The sequence below is a fragment of the Rhea americana genome, unplaced genomic scaffold (assembly GCF_003343005.1).
Source record: "Rhea americana isolate MKP2758 unplaced genomic scaffold, rheAme1 scaffold_102, whole genome shotgun sequence".
Taxonomy (NCBI): domain Eukaryota; kingdom Metazoa; phylum Chordata; class Aves; order Rheiformes; family Rheidae; genus Rhea; species Rhea americana.
The window spans coordinates 82753-99194 of record NW_028185062.1 but is presented as its reverse complement, the minus strand read 5'-3'; the positions used below and the strand labels follow the sequence as shown (position 1 = coordinate 99194).

At 35.0% G+C, this 16442-nt stretch overlaps 1 protein-coding gene across 4 annotated transcripts in view; it reads left to right on the top strand.

Annotated features, from left to right (window-relative positions):
- Positions 1–16442, top strand: part of FUT8 (fucosyltransferase 8) — a 121600-nt gene that overhangs the window by 82441 nt on the left and 22717 nt on the right. For all 4 annotated transcript variants that reach the window (XM_085305563.1, XM_085305555.1, XM_085305580.1 and 1 more), the window contains one exon: positions 1039–1276. In XM_085305563.1, the coding sequence (XP_085161689.1) occupies positions 1039–1276 (238 nt within the window). The remainder of the gene's footprint in view (positions 1–1038; positions 1277–16442) is intronic.

Below are 16442 nucleotides of genomic sequence, written 5' to 3'. Positions count from 1 at the left end.
GTTTTWTCCCTAAAATGAAAAAAAGGCATTCAAATACTGAACTTGCACCRTTTATTTTCTTTCAGATCTGAACTATTCTACCCTCTTTTACACAATGAATGCATAAATTTAAATTTTTACTCACTATTTTTAGAACTCAAAATATTTAGATTAGCTTTAAGATCACCTAAAGGGGAGATCTCAGTTTTCCGGAAGATGATCGTTTGACTGATCATTTCAGCTTATCCTGAAACTAACTACTCATAATAGATATTTTTATAAAAAAGATTTCTGACAATGCAAAAGTGGTGTCTGGAGATATGCAAGTATGAATGTGCACAGCAAAGTACACTATTTTGTGGCAACAAAACCTTGTGTACATTGTGTTTTTGTGTTGTTCGCATACCTAAAAATATTTTAATATTTTATAACTTCCAGCATACTTATGCATTCCCATTCTAAACACATTTTCCTCCTTTGTTATATAATATATTGAATTTTAGAATTAGAGAATGTTATTGCATTTAAAGTGTGTTCAAATTAAAATACTATTTTTTATCAGTCTATTCAGCTAGGTATATTATATTCTGTATTTGGTATGTAGTAAGTTTGGGAAGTGTCTGTTTTATTATATAAACAAAAAAAATTTTTTTGGATAATAATCCTGTTCAGTGAAAGAGAACTAACAAACTTGGAAAAATGCCAAAGGAAAAATCAAGAAAGAGCATTCCAACACTACGAATCACATTAATTAAACGTGAGCCCTGAGTCCAAATGTTAGCTTATTCTGACAGATTTGCAAATGAGAAAGTAATTTAAAATCTTGAAGGTATTTTATTTTACATTAGGTTAGTGAAGTATGTTCAATAGCTGTTCATGTTCGCTATGAAGATTTCACATAAAATTTTTATTGAGCTGAAGCTTGATCATTCATTTTAATGAGATGCATTATAGCAGGATGACCTGTGTGATTTATGAGATTTTGTCAGAATTTTCACAAAAAAGTATGGCTTTGTGTATATCTTCTTCTCAACTTTGCTTTTTCATCCATACTTACAGAACCCCAAGGACTGCAGCAAAGCTAAGAAACTTGTGTGTAATATCAACAAAGGCTGTGGCTATGGCTGTCAACTTCATCATGTAGTCTACTGCTTCATGATTGCTTACGGCACTCAGCGAACACTCATTTTGGAGTCTCAGAACTGGCGCTATGCTACTGGGGGCTGGGAGACTGTTTTTAGGCCTGTAAGCGAGACATGCACTGATAGATCAGGTACCACTACTGGACACTGGTCAGGTAAGACTTAATAATCCCAAATAATTTTTCTTTTGTTTTCTGCAGTTTCTCTCCTGTAGAGCTATTTTGGTACCTCTTTGTTTAATTTTATTTGGAGCGTAATGACTATGACTGGAATTGTATACATAAGCATCCTTTAAATTTTATTTATTTGTTGTGTGGGAGCACTGATATCCTTATTAAGAAAACTCTGCTACTTTGGAAGAGATTTTTTTGCTTAATTCAAAAACTCTTTCACTTTTCAAGTGTGATCCTTTAGCAGTCTGTCAGACTCTGTTATGTGACAGATATGAATCCAAATTTTGGGGGAGAATAAAAAGAGTAGTAAATAAAGGCTATGGTTGATAACCATTGTTGTACTAAAGTATGTTTGAAATAAAAAGTGAAAGAAATACAAAGAAAATAGTATCCAGTAGGCATTCAGGCTTCAACAAAGTCATGCAGTGTTGAAATAATTTTTGATACAAACTGAAGTGGTTTGAATTTCAAGTTCAGGTTGAATTTTCAAGTAAAAACAGTGGCAATGTTAAATACCTTTCTACTGGAGATCAATAAATTGATCCATTCTTGCACTATATTAAACAATTTTGTTAGAAAAACTAGGGCATTCATGTTCAGAAGGATCAGGTCAGCTAGCTTTATTGTCTCAAAGAAAACTGTATTCATTTTAATGGAAATCTTACAGTCAACATTTTGAAGAGTTATTAACACAATTGTAAACTTAGCATGGTTTTATAGTTCTTTCTTATATATTTGACAGCTTTTCAGATATTTGTCAAAATTGAGTAGATATACAGCAGAACTGGAGATAATTGGCAATATGCTAACATTTTCCTCTAAATTTATGATAAGTACTAGTGGGAATTTTTGAATTTTTTTTCTCAGATAATTTTATGTGAACAGTTGTCAGCTTTTTAGAACCTTTAATAGAAGTTATTGACTAATCCTCTCTTGTTAGGCATACCTATTATTTTTTCGAAGTCTGTAATTTGAGTATTGAAATAGGAGTTCATAAATGTTGGAATAAATGCAGGGAAGACACATTTGAGTGTGTAATCTATTGAGCTTTTATTTGAACAAAAAGAATGCAACTGACTGTTCTTACCCAACACTAGGTAAATTTAGTAAGATCTCAGCCTTCATTGATAAATGTAGATTCTCAAACAAAAAAATTTGACAGTTATGGTCCATATAAGCTAATAATAGGTAGGGAATGGGCTAAGCTAGATGATGGGCAAAAGCAGTTTAGAGTTGAAAAAGAGTAAGATACTGTGCTGCATTTTAGGTTATTGCCTATTTGTTTATTAGCATTGATACATATTTTGGTTGTTAGCAGGTGGTACAATAATCTTATCCCGGAAAGGAAATTTATTTTAGTAACTCTCTGCTTAAGGATAGGAAATAAGGACTTGATACATTTTTATTAATATTTATATTATTTGTGCATAAGGAGCTTAGAAAAGAATGTCAGGTTATCTTTTCTTACTCTTTCCAGTCAGTAATTTACATCTGAAAGCTATTATCTCAGCTAAGAGAACAAGACTTTTTTTATTATTACATTTTAAGCTTATACATGTACACTAATAATTAGATGATAATTTTCCCAGGTAATTTCGATTTTATTTCTGAAACTCCTTGTTAATTGTTGAGCTYATTGAGATATTGAAGGAATAGGCTTCTCAAGATATTCTGCTTGTTGAGGAGGTCAGAAATTTTAGTGGTACAGGACTTGATAAGTCTCTTGTATATGAAATAAGTACCTGAAGGACCCATTTAGCAGCAGTAATGTATTGAATTTCATTGCGATATCTTAAAAAAAATGTTTAGAGGTTTCCAGTAGATTGTTGTGTAGACTACACCCATCAGTAAGAGATATTACTGATGAGATGTTTTTGTAGTGTAGTTTTTTTCTATATAATTACAGGAGCTACAGCATGACATTCTCAGACCACTATTATCCAAGTATCACTGAGGCAATGTACAGTTTGTTTGGATTAGTAAACAGAAGTTTTAGATCCTACCTTGATAGAAATTATTTTTTCCTTCCTCCTCCTTCCTCCACTGCTGATGGACTGCTGATCTACAGATTTTGGATGGAGTGTACAGTTAGATGCAAGCAAGAATAACCAAACTTCCAAGGCTATTGCCTTTACGCTACTGTTAGAAGTACTCCCCATCCTTCATTTCTGACAGGAACACAAGTACTCTGTGTTTCAGGAAAGCTCTGAGCCAGTCATTGGGCTTGGAAGTTAACATCTGTGCTGAATGGGAAAAAAACCTAAAACCTGCAGATGCTCATTCCTTCACTGCTCTGTCTTTTTGTCTTTGAAATGGTAGAACATGGCCAAACTTATTTCCTTATATTGTAAATATGTTAGTGATACTTTAGGGTAATAAACATTGAAAGGAATTTGTTGGATTAACAGTGTAATTCCTAGTTATATGGGAATCCTTGGGCACCAGTTTTTAATGATCTGCTTTGATGAATTCTGATAGTTATGGCCAGTCCCGTAGCTCCTTCCAGATAAGGAAAAATAAATTGTATAACAAGTGTCTGAGGTTTCGGATGTCATTCCATATGTATTTTGCCTCTATACTTTCTCAAATTATTCTTTTAAGTACTCAAGCCTGTTATAGGCAGAACCCATACGTTTCAGATTTTTTTTAGTTACACTGTGAAAATGTGGAAATGTCTATATCTCCAGCAACAGTAGTATTTTGGAATGAATACTTTGTGATTATTTTACTTTCTACTGAAATTTAATGAGGTGTGTTCTGTGCTTGTGCTTTTTTTATGGAGAGTGGGGTTTGTTTTGCTTGCTTTTCCTTTTTTCTCAGAGAAGCAGTAACATCATTGCATATTCATGTTGAATGCAATAGCACTTAAAGATCTTCGTCATCTCTCTGATTTGCAGGTAGTTAGCAGGAAAGGTTGTGCCATGGAGAATGTGTAGTGGAAAGAGAATTGCCTGTGCAGTGGGTAATTCAGCCCAAAGTCTGTTTCAGTCCAGGCATAACCAGGGTTAAGCGATGCACGGATTTCCTTGATCTGATATATATAAGTGTTCAGCAGCTCTCATAATTTCCACTACTGTCTCTGTGGAAAAGATTTTACAAATAGTTTTCTACTTCAAAATATTCTTGCAGTGAATCCTTTGTGGCTTCTTAAATGGTTCAAATGTAGCATCTAACAACCTTACCAGATTCTGAGGGAGATGGGGAACGGTGAAATGTTATTGGGAGCTGTAGTTTACAATAAACTGCATACACAGTGCTTGCCTTGCCTTAGCGATCACTCATGTATAGTTCAGTAAGGGAGTCTTTTTTCCTCTGTGGGCTTTAAAGAATGTTTCTGAGTCCTTGTTTTAGGTACCTCACCAAGAACAATACTAATTCAAAACAAAAAAAAATCACCGAGTGGATGAAGCTGTTCTGATCCCATAGCTAACCTTGCTTTGAGAAGGAGATTGGAGTAGATGACGTCCTATGAATGTATGATATTCTATCCTATTCTTTTATTGTAATAAGCTGGCAATGTCCAGAACCAGTTGCTTTAGAAGACAGTGAAAATACTAGAACAGTAAGCAGATAAGGGGTAAGATGTGTTGAAGAGAAATTCTTACCGAGGCTCAGTAGTTAACTCGAATTTTGATCATTCATATGCAGCTTCATTTATGCAGGTGAATCTTATCTCTCTTTCAAAATCTTTGGTAATCAGTACATATCAAAAACTTCAGCTGCAAAGAATAGTCTTCTCAACATGACTCTGCATACTCAGTGCATGTGGAATCTTAGGAAATTAAATTGGTGCTTATATTTTAATACTTAACAAACTGGTGCTTGGACATAATTTAGCTTAGCCAAATACCAGTGTGTTTACTCACTAAAACAACTTTTATATTTTAGGTCAGTTCTTCAAAGCTTCAAGATGCTAGAAAACTCTCCTTTTGAAAAGTCTAGCTTTTTTTGTGAATATGAAGTCTTTCCAAAAATGATTGAATGATTTCTAAAAATAACTAGGCTTAAACAGAAACCTGACATTGAAAACTTCAGCTGAAGTTTTACTCTCACTTGGCAAAGTTAGCAGCTGAAATAGTACTTTCAACTGAGAAGCGATGGGCAATTTAGTTATGGGCAGTTTTATGAGCCTTACATTTGCCATAATAAGCTGTAAACCATAGTTTTGGAACACTTACGCACACATGGCTTAAAGCCCATATATTTTCATTCTCAAGTTTGAATCTTATTTCTAATGATCTATTTTCACAGATCTTTATTTCTTGCATTATGGGCTCTTGCTGGCGAAAGTACAAATAATGATTCGTTTTAGTCCTCTACAGAATTTTTTTTTTTAATTAGTCAGGAAAATCGTTGGAATACGTCAGGAAAAATCATTGGAAAGCTGAATACATAAAATATCTTGACATGATCAGATCTGTTGCAATTAATGAATACCACCACTTTGAATTTTGAGGTTCTAGACATATAAAATATGAAACTAAGAAAGAAAGTCTTTCTAGGATGCCTATTAGCTAACCATTCATGCTTATAGACTTTTATGTTCTGACTTTGTAAAATGGCATGATCTCTGCTGACAATTGATCTGTTTTACTATTTCTAGCTTAGCTTCATATGAATATTCCCTGGTTCCATAATTGCCAGTAAATTTAAAAGACAATCTGTCTTGCTGAAGGATTTCTGTATGTGTTTTATGTCTCTACAAATTTATATAGATTTTGCTTTCGTTTTATTGCCTGTCCTTTTCTAGGTATAAATAAGTCTGAAATTCTTAACTTAAAAAAGATTGTTGGCAAAACAATACCTTTAATACTTTTTTCAAAAAAAATTCTCAAATCAGTGTGGGAACATCTATTTTCTTTAAATAAATGTATAAAAATGCATTGAAATTTGAAATACACTGTATTTGAAATACATTGAAAATTGTGAATTTCCATTTATTATAAACAAAATTCTTCTACATACTGTACACACTATGTCTATATGATGTCTCAATAGGTGTTTACAGAAGTAGTCTTTTTAATTACATATCAAAAGTATTCGTACAAATGAATATTTGTATCAAGATATCAGTATAAATTACATAAATATGTCAAAAGGTCTGAAAATATTGTTGTTTTACAGAATTATTTTCAAGTGATTTGCAGACACTGCATAGAAAAATAATTTACTAAAATTGTGCTGCTTCCTGTCATGGCAAAAAATTGTTTAAATACCAACTTTTATCTTTCTTATTAATTAAATAGCCTCTACTTGACCCTTTTATTAAAGTTCTACTAGCAACTTGAAGTTTTGATGTGTCTGAAATCTGTCTTGAGCAAAACAATTTAGATAGTAATTTGTTCTCCAAAGAACTGAAAGGCTTATGTGWGTTGAAAACATTTTCTTTTAAAAATATTGGTGCAATCCGTCCTGGTTATTCATAAGAGCTTGCTTGTGTATTTCAGAAAAATTAGCATTGGGTGAATTTTAATAAGCAAACTGATGTCATTCTGATAGTAAAATTTTAATTTATACTTTTTGTTCCATATGTATGGAGAACTTGGGGGTCATTTCTGCCCTTGTCATACCTGACAGATATGCATTTGACATGCTATTCCTACAAGTCAAGTTTAGCTTTTGTAGATCAGGTATGTCAAAAGATTAGAAACTGAATTGCAGGTTTTTCCAAATATATTAGCTATTTTACATCCTGGAACAATGTTACTTTTTCTTTCATTTCTCTCAAACACTTTATTTTGTCAATCTAGAAGGAAAAAAATGTCTTACTAAGAGATGGTTATATGTATGTTCTTTTTCATTTTAAACTTATACATTATCTGCAGCTGTAACTTACTTGCAGCTCTTTTTTTTATTGATATCTGTAGCCAAAATATTTATGAAAGAACAACCTCTACCTAAATCAAAGAAATATATGTGATCCTCTAGTAATAAAAAAAATTATATATAGATCTTATAAAGATGTATTTATTATTAAACTTAATTAATTCTTTTGAAAATTGAGTTATATTGAGCATGAATATTTTTATTTGTCAGATTGTATATTGAGTTATCATTGTAGCATGCTAAAAAGGGATTGAATTATTTTTTTCATTTTTTCTTGCTGATTTGTGATGTCCTGGTGTGTGTCTTTTAGTAGGCAAAATTTTTAACTTCTCCAGTGATATGTTGAAGGAAGGCTATAAAATAATTAAACTAAAAGACTGAAACTACAGACTAAATGGAAAAAGAAAACAAATGAAAAGACAGAACAGATTAATATACAGTTAGAATTTCTTCATTACATAGTGGGGAATGAAGGGATGTGGAACTAAAGAAGACACTTATGTTTTAAATAATAGTATGTGCTTCTTTCGAGGAGGTCTGCAGATCATTAAGGTAAAAGATAACTTGAAAAAGGAGATTTGAAAGAGTTTCCTGCAGTTACATTTTGAGGTTAACTTTGCTACTGCTAGCTATGGCTTGATGAATGAGTGCTTTAAAGCAGCACTGCCCAGAGGGGGAAAAAATGGCAGAGCTGTTTCTTTTGGTGGTAGTACCAACTTTTAAGTATTCATTGAACTATGATCTTAAAGTATAAATTAAGTAATGTGTTTATGTATTTAATCCAAAACAGAGGATTCTCTGGGTACATGAAGTTAATTTTTAGTTTATTAAAGCCAATCAGGCAGAAGTAATCAAATTACAATCTCAAACCATAAAAAACGATTTGGCAGAATTAATTGCAATAAATAAAAAACTTTGATTCTATGTACCACATCTTCCTTGATAGTAACCCTTTACATAATTCAGTTGAATGTTTAGTATTAACCTAAAAAAAGCTCTTTAACTTGCATACTGTAATTAATTTCCCTATACAACTGTATGAATTGTTTTGCTCCCATAGCTCACTCTTACTTATAGAACCTTGCAGAAACAATTGATCCACTTCTATTTTTATTTTTAAAATCTTTTTTAGATACTGGCTTTTATTACTTACATTTTTAATTCAAGTGTAGATGAATTTACATTAARTGTGGAGGAGGACACTGGGGAATGGTGATTTGAGAGAGAACAGCAGTCTGTCTTCTATTTTCCCTTTGTTTCTGCAGAGGTAATCTTTAAATTAAGTAACTGAGGTAGTGCAGGTATTTTGTTCTGGAGGATTTTCTTTCCTTTGTAAAATGCGCTGAATGAAGACATTCTGTGTAAAAGAACATGGAAAAATATTTTAGAAAGTGAAAAGGATCTGGGGATTCTGTTATGATGAGATGGGGTAGCCTCATGATGTAGTAGCCTAAGATAGCAAATGTGATCTTTGATGTGTAAGTGGAAGGATATTGAGTAAAGAAGTAGTTACTCTTAACTTTGCACAGCATTGGCCAGACTGCAACTCAGTGTCTCGTTTTATAATTCAGCATTCAGAATAGATATTAATAAGTAAGAAAGGATTTTCAGAAAGAACTACACTGACTCAAGGCCAGGAATCTGCTTTATAGGACAAGATTAAAGAATATCATTCAATTTAGCATAGAAGCAACTTTAAAAAGCTGATTCCATCACATTTTATAGGCATTTCTTTGAGGAAAGGATTTTTGCCTTTATACAAAGGCAGGTGGCCAGACAATTCAGATTGGGAATAAAATACGCTTTTTGCAGAAAGATTGGCTGACCACTGCAATAATTTATTCAAGGATACGGTATTCTTCATCAGTAAGTCTTGCTTCATCAAGATCATATGTGTTCTTGAAAACTGTGGATTATGTTCTTTTTAATTTATTAAAAATTTGCATATGTGATATATAGGCTTATTGTTATTTCAGTTACCCAACTCAGCTGGGTAACTGAACTGTGTAGACAGTCTAGGTTGAGTTAGGTTGAATAGAGCTGTATATATGTATATATATGTGTGTGTGTTTGTGTGTGTGTGTGTGTGTGTGTGTGTATGTATATATATATATATGTATATATAAAACATTTTTAGAGCAAGGAGAGTTGATTAATAAGAAGATATAATTAAAGTAAGCAAGGAGATGCTTCAGTGAATTATGTTAACCAATGTTAAATGCTCAGAGATGTTGAGAAGATAAAGCCCCATATTGTTATCACCCTCTGATGTCTATGCTAAAGGCTCAAGTGGCCCCGAAGAGAACTGATACTATCTAAAAAAACTATGTGGGAGAGCTGGGAGGTAGCCAAAATGAGCTTCTGGACCCAGCTGACTGTGTGGCGTAACCACCAATCCAGCACAAGGGAGGATGAGAATATATGGAGCGTGGTAAGAGCAGGATTGCCCCCTTTTGATGGCAGTGCAAAAGTAGATCAGCTTAAGTAGATATGCAACTGCATCAAACTGGGTTGTCTGCATGTCTTTAGCGGTTCACTCTAAACAGATACTCTTATGTGGATCCGCTTCTTGGAGGCAAAGAGAGGAGGGAATGGTTTTATGTATTAGGAAGTCTCTGGAGAGTCAGTACTGATTTTGGAACTTAATGCCTGGGCGTAAGAAGGCAYGATAGATGATGTTCAACTGCTTTGGGACTTCATAACCTGGCAGACAGCAACACTTGTTCTCTCTCACCTCCAGTCTGTATGCAGTGTCACAGAAGTGCAAAGGGTGGGCAGGACAGAGGACACTATATGTTAATACCACCAGAAGTCTGGGATTGGTTACTGGTAATAATAGTGGATCTTTATTGTTGATATATGGGAAAACAAGACATCCTGAGATCAGTGATCCCTACTGGCCACGAAATCTATGAATTGCACAGTCACGAAGTACAAGATGACTTTTTGCTGTAGATCTGGCCATACATGTCTCTTCATCTTCCCTGTGAAGTTCCAGTAATTGCAACTAGATTTTTTTTTTTCTTTGAAATTCAGTGCTATCTTTCTGTAAAATAGCACACCTAGTATTTTATGTATGGTCAGCTTGCCGATCTTATTCATGTAGAATTAGATCATTTTCAGGTTAATTCAGTGAAGGCCAGTAAGCTTTCTTTCAGGTCATAAGTTTCTTTTCTGACAGAGAAGTTCACACTTACCAGTATCTCTTTTCTGGCCTTTTCCCACTTAGGGTCTCTGTTAAGGTAGTTTTAGTATAGTAGTATAAATTAATAAGCTATTTACTAACGCATATAACTTACTGTTGCTGCTAATTTTAGATGCAGTCATGAAACATGCAAAATATCTCTTTATTCTTTCACTGCTTATGCTAGTGAAAGATACCAGGTGTCGTCTTTGAGCACCAAGCGAGCCTTTTTCACTGCCCAGTGAATACCAGACCAGTGCTTAATTTTATATGGACTTATGTATAAGTCAAATAAAAGAAACAAATTCTAAGGCAAGACTGGAACTCAGACCTTACAGTGAAGGAAAACACTTTTATATAGAGAGGCAAATGGGTTGTTGGCGGAGAGTCAGAGAGAGACTGGTGTGACTTGAATTCACTAAGGTAAATCTTCTAATAAGAATTAGGTTAGTTTCTAAATTTTGAAAAAAAAAATCTTTCATAATGGTTAAAATGGACTATTTAAAGTTAAGGTGCTTTGAGACGTTTTGAGACCCTATTTTAAGTCAAAAATATTCCGAGGATATAATAGTTAACGTAAAAATGAAAACTGATATAGAGCTGTATTCAGAATCACACATTTCAGTGTGATGATCAACACATGTTTAAGGTGACGTCCCAAGCAGGGGTAATGAGGCAAAGAATTGAGTGTATTCCCAAAGCAATTATGTTCCTTCTTGGAAGGAATATACTTCAGTTCAATTGAACTGACATATAGCCATGCTTGCTTAAATAAATACATAAAACCTTACCATCAGATCTGATGAAGACGTTAACTATATCAGTAAATTCATTGATAGATACTGGCTTATGGGGAAAAACAACCCTGCTTTTACATTCAGAGGTGAGATCTCACTAGCTATTATTATTTAGAAAATGAGTTTGTAGTAGGAAGGTCTATCAAAGGAAAAACAAATGTTTTGAATTTATTAAAAATGAATAGAGACAGATCAGGAAAAATCATCATGCTCTGTACAAAATCTTAGTATGCTAGTGATCACAAATACTCTGTGCAGCTCTAGTCCTTCCCTGTCTCCACTCGTATCTCACAATGGATGTGGCAGAACTATAGTAATATACAGATATTAGAATCATAGAATCAGTAAATTTGGAAGGGACCTCTGGAGATCATCTAGTCCAACCTCCCTGCTTAAGCATGTTAGACAGGGTTGCATCCAGGTGRGCCTTGAAGATCTCCAGAGAAGGAGACTCCACAGCCTCTCTGGGCAACCTGTGCCAGTGCTCCGTCACTCTCACGGGGAAGAAATTCCCCCTCACAGTCAGGCGGAACTTCCTGTGCTTCAATTTCTGCCCATTGCCTCTTGTCCTGTCGCATGGGACAACTGAAAAGAGTTTGTCCCCGTCCCCTTGACACCCTCCCTTCAGGTGCTTATACACATTGATAAGATCCCCCCTCAGTCTTCTCTTCCCCAGGCTGAAGAGGCCCAGCTCTCGCAGCCGTTCCTCATAGAGCAGGTGCTCCAGCCCTCTGATCATCCTCATAGCCCTCTGCTGGACTCTCTCCAGTAGCTCCATGTCTCTCTTGTCGTGGGGAGCCCAGAACTGGGCAGTTCTGAACACAGTACTCGAGGCCTCACCAGGGCTACGTAGAGGGGCAGGATCACCTCCCCTGACCTGCTGCCAACACTCTTCCTAATGCACCCCAGGATCTCATTGACCTTGGCCACAAGGGCACATTGCTGGCTCATGGTCAAGTTGTCATCCACCAGCACTCCCAGGTCTTTCTCTGCAGAGCTGCTCTCCAGCAGGTCAGCCCCCAGCTTGTACTGGTGCCTAGGGTTATTTTTCCCTAAGTGCAGGACCCTACACTTGCCCTTGTTGAACCTCATGAGGTTCCTCTCTGCCCACCTCTCCAGCGTGTCCAGGTCTGTCTGAATGGCAGCACAGCCCTCAGGTGTATCAGCCACTCCTCCCAGCTTGGTATCATCAGCAAACCTGCTGAGGATGCACTCCGTCCCCTCATCCAGGTTATTGATGAATAAGTTGAACAGGATGGGGCCCAGTACTGAGCCCTGGGGGACACCACTGGCCACAGGCATCCAACTGGACTCCACGTCACTGATGACAACCCTCTGAGCTCTGCCTTTCAGCCAGTTCTCAATCCACCTCACTGTCCACTTGTCTAACCCACACTTCCTGAGCTTATCTAGGAGGATGTTATGGGAAAATATTAGAGAAGCTGCAGAGAAGGCAAGGATGACCAGAGGCTGGAGCAAATTCTGTAAAATGAGGAGCTGAAGAGAATAGGACTTCTTGGCTTAATAATGATATAATGGGGGATGGAGCACAAAAAAGTCTGTGAATTTATAAGTGATGTGGAAGCAACAGAAAGGTATAGATGATTTATTATTTTCTCTTAATACAAGAATTGTCATCAGAAAATTTAACAGATAGTAGGGTCAAAAAGAGGTTCTCTGTTATTTAACATATATTGAAATAGCAGAATTAATTGCAAAACCTTTTGGTAGCAAAAAGTACCTGGACAAATTCATTGAAAACAAGTACTTCAAAGGCTACTGAACACAAAAATACACTAGATAATCTTACATTCTAAGAGATGGTCTGCAACTTGCAAGATCACTCTTTCTTTGAGTCAATAGAATTTATCACTCTTTGTTTAGATTCATATTTCAATTCATTGTTGGCTGGCTAATTTAATATACAGTTGGCTGTGCTGTGAAAAGCAGGCAAAAATTAGCGGGGCAGCCTAAATCAAACAAACTGAGTAAGTATTTACTGTTTCCATCAGTATTCTGTTGCAAACTACATCCTTTAGTCAGTATACTTTAGTCACAAGTTTGCCTAAAAACATGCTTAAACTTTGTGCATGATTAATATTTGCATTTTAATAATTTCATCTTCAGTAGTTGTGAATGCTTATTAAAATAGTAATACTAAAGGAGTGGGGTGACTCAATTCCTTTTAAGGTGAGAATAAGATATTTAATTTCTAGACCACTAGTCCATATCTAACATGGTTCAGTACCGGTCTGATGGGATGTTCAATGACATCTCTGAAATTAGCATATTGGGTTTTCTTTCAGGTTCCCTTAAGCCACTGTTGCTGTCCAGCCCCATTTTGGCAACTTTTTCAGAAACAGAAAGACTTACATGAACCAAGCAAATTGAATTATATTGTCCTCTCTTCCCTCAAGTATTGAATCAAGTCCTATTGATGATGTGTTTTTTTGCCAATATTTTGCATTTAGTGTCTATAATGAGGAAACTATGTATTTCAGAGTTGTCTTCGCAGCCCTTTTCACAAGCATATCATTTTCTTTCAAAAGAAATATGAAGATAAGGTACATATAGCTGTAACTTTTTCAAAAAGAATGTTACATGTGCTCTCGATTAAAATGAAGTAGCTATGCAGTTTTATTCTGTTTATTCCTGAAGGATCTAATGATTTAGTCATAAATACACAATTATACACTATCTTTTGAAAGGGCCATAAGGCCCTTTCTGAAGTACACAAGCCTTGCTGTATGAAGAAAAGAGCTATGTTTAAAAAGGCTTATAAAATAACAACACTTACATTATGCGAGGACTTTGCTGTAAGTGCTGAAAACTTTGGGAAATGTGCAGGGATTACCGAAAAGGAAAGGGAATTAATATTGTCCTGGAAGATTAGATTTCTTCCTGTTCCTTGCAAGCAAATCTTATAAAGAAAACAACAACRACAACAACAACAAACTTTTTAAYGGGTGACCCATTCTTCATCAGAATAATGGATCTTCATCAGAATATTGTATGTTAGGGTTAATTTTGCAGTAGATCTAGGTATTCATAGCTACAGTCTAAATCAATAGGAACCGTATTACACATAAAGGAGCAAGGTCTTCCTGAGCATAGGCACCTGTGGATTCCTGCGAAGGGATCCACAATGAGTAAGAAAGACAAACCAGGTTATTGTTACTAGGTTAAAGAGCGAGACAGATCTTTATGACAAAACATTTAAGAGCACGCAAATCACAAAAACTCTTATAGTTTAATTTGAAAACTAATGTCTCAAAGGTCTCAGATTGGTTATTAAAGATGAAGGGACACACCACAGATCTCTGGAGAGCTCTGTGAAAATATTACTGGAGAAAGATACAAGCACTAGAGAGCACAAACATAACGAAACAGAGAACGAGGAAATTAGCAGGGCGCAGTGGGAACAGCATGTAGCAAACAGCAAGTGAGGCCACATATCATTTGATAGCAAGGAAAGAATTCAATATTGCTCATTAAGTGAGAATAATCTATGCCATTCTACRCTAAATACTGAACAGAATGTTGCCTGGAAAAGTGTAATATTTAAGCATAAATTTACAGGCCAAATTACTATTTTACAAGCATCCCTAACCCCGGCACTTCATGAGGTATGCGAGTTTGCTCTCGTATCTTCAAAGTTCTTTGAAGATAGTTTTTGTTGCCTAATAGCAAAACGCATGATTTACCTAAAATACATCCGTATTACTTTACTTGCAAATGATAAACATGTGATTGCATTAAAATGCATCTTTTATACAGGTCAGTTGGTTAGAGCACGGTGCTGCTAATGCCAGGGTTGCGGGTTCAGTCCCCATATGGGCTACGCTAAGGGTTGGACTAGATGATCTCCAGAGGTCCCTTCCAACCTTACCATTCTATGATCTATGATCTATGATGATCTGAAATCAGGACTACTGGGGATGCCTCATTTCTTCTAAATAGCTTTATTTCTTTTGTTTTTACATAAAAGAATGTTAGCCTTTTGTCTTTTAGTGTTTTTGTAGCAATACTTTTAATACGACCTATGACACAAAGTTCACTTACACAATCTAAAATCTGTTATGCTAAACTAAATCCATTTGTATTTTAACAAGTTCTTCACAAAATACATCTGTATACTTTGTCAGACTATAAGGCAATCAAGCCCACAATATTGAATATTGATTCTGATTAAATCATTTGTATGGGCTAATGTAATTCCTTATACAACTTAAAGCTATTCTTGATAAAACAATGATGTTTTTTTAAAAGATTGTTTACAAGCCAGCAGCAATTTTTGGCAGGACGGGAGATGAAAAGAGACTACTTTAAGTGCAGCTGTTGTTACATAAATTTTCCAGTGGCAGAAGTAAGAAAGCTTATAACTTTATTGTATTTATGTATGTGTGTATATGTGTGTGTGTGTGTGTGTGTGTATATATATATATATATATATATGTATATGTAAAAGTGTGCTATCTGTTAAGGTTCAAGGAACAAAAATGTGGAGATTTTAGATTTTATACAATGAGTTTTCTTTATGTCATCATTAATTTGCATTAAGATTTTATGTCTATATAAAATGGAGTTGACTGAAAATAATTCTATGTATGGGAAGGACTATGAACAGACTGGCATGCACATTATTCAATTTGAACTGTTTAACTGTGTTGAAGTGAATTAAAGTAACCTAGGACAAGCATTTTTTTTATTCATGAATAAGTGAATCTACTGAAATAATTATTTCAAAATAGCTATTCTGGAATAATGCCAGATATGAGAAAACCCTAAATGACTTGCTGCCCTACCTTTCTTTATTAGGAGAAATTTAAGCACTATTGATTCTTGGTAGATTTGGAAACCAAAGGAGTGCATGGAGAGAAAGAAGAGGACTCACAGCTGTTCTCTGCAGTAGTCCTAATAACTGATTACATATTTGATCATGTATCTCACACTGTTTGTATAGAATTTTACTTTTTGAAGTACAGTTTTCCAATTTCTGAATAAGTTGATGCTGCCCCAATATACTAGCAAAACTAGAATTAGTAGGTTAGTGGTTAAATGCTAGCTTTTATCACAGGCATTAAATTGTGGATGACAAATCATAGGTAACTAAACAAATGATATCTTTCCATTACAAAATTTAGAAGATATTTGAATAACTATCACTCACCTGAGAATTATTCCATTAGCAAAATGCTACGTATTGGCCTAATGTTCATTGAATTTAAGATAACCATACTGTACCTGACTAATAGTACAGTGGCATTATACTAAGGAAGAATCTAAGTGTTTTTCATGTTCAAACAAAAAAAAAATATGTTTGGGACAGCAGGACAACCTG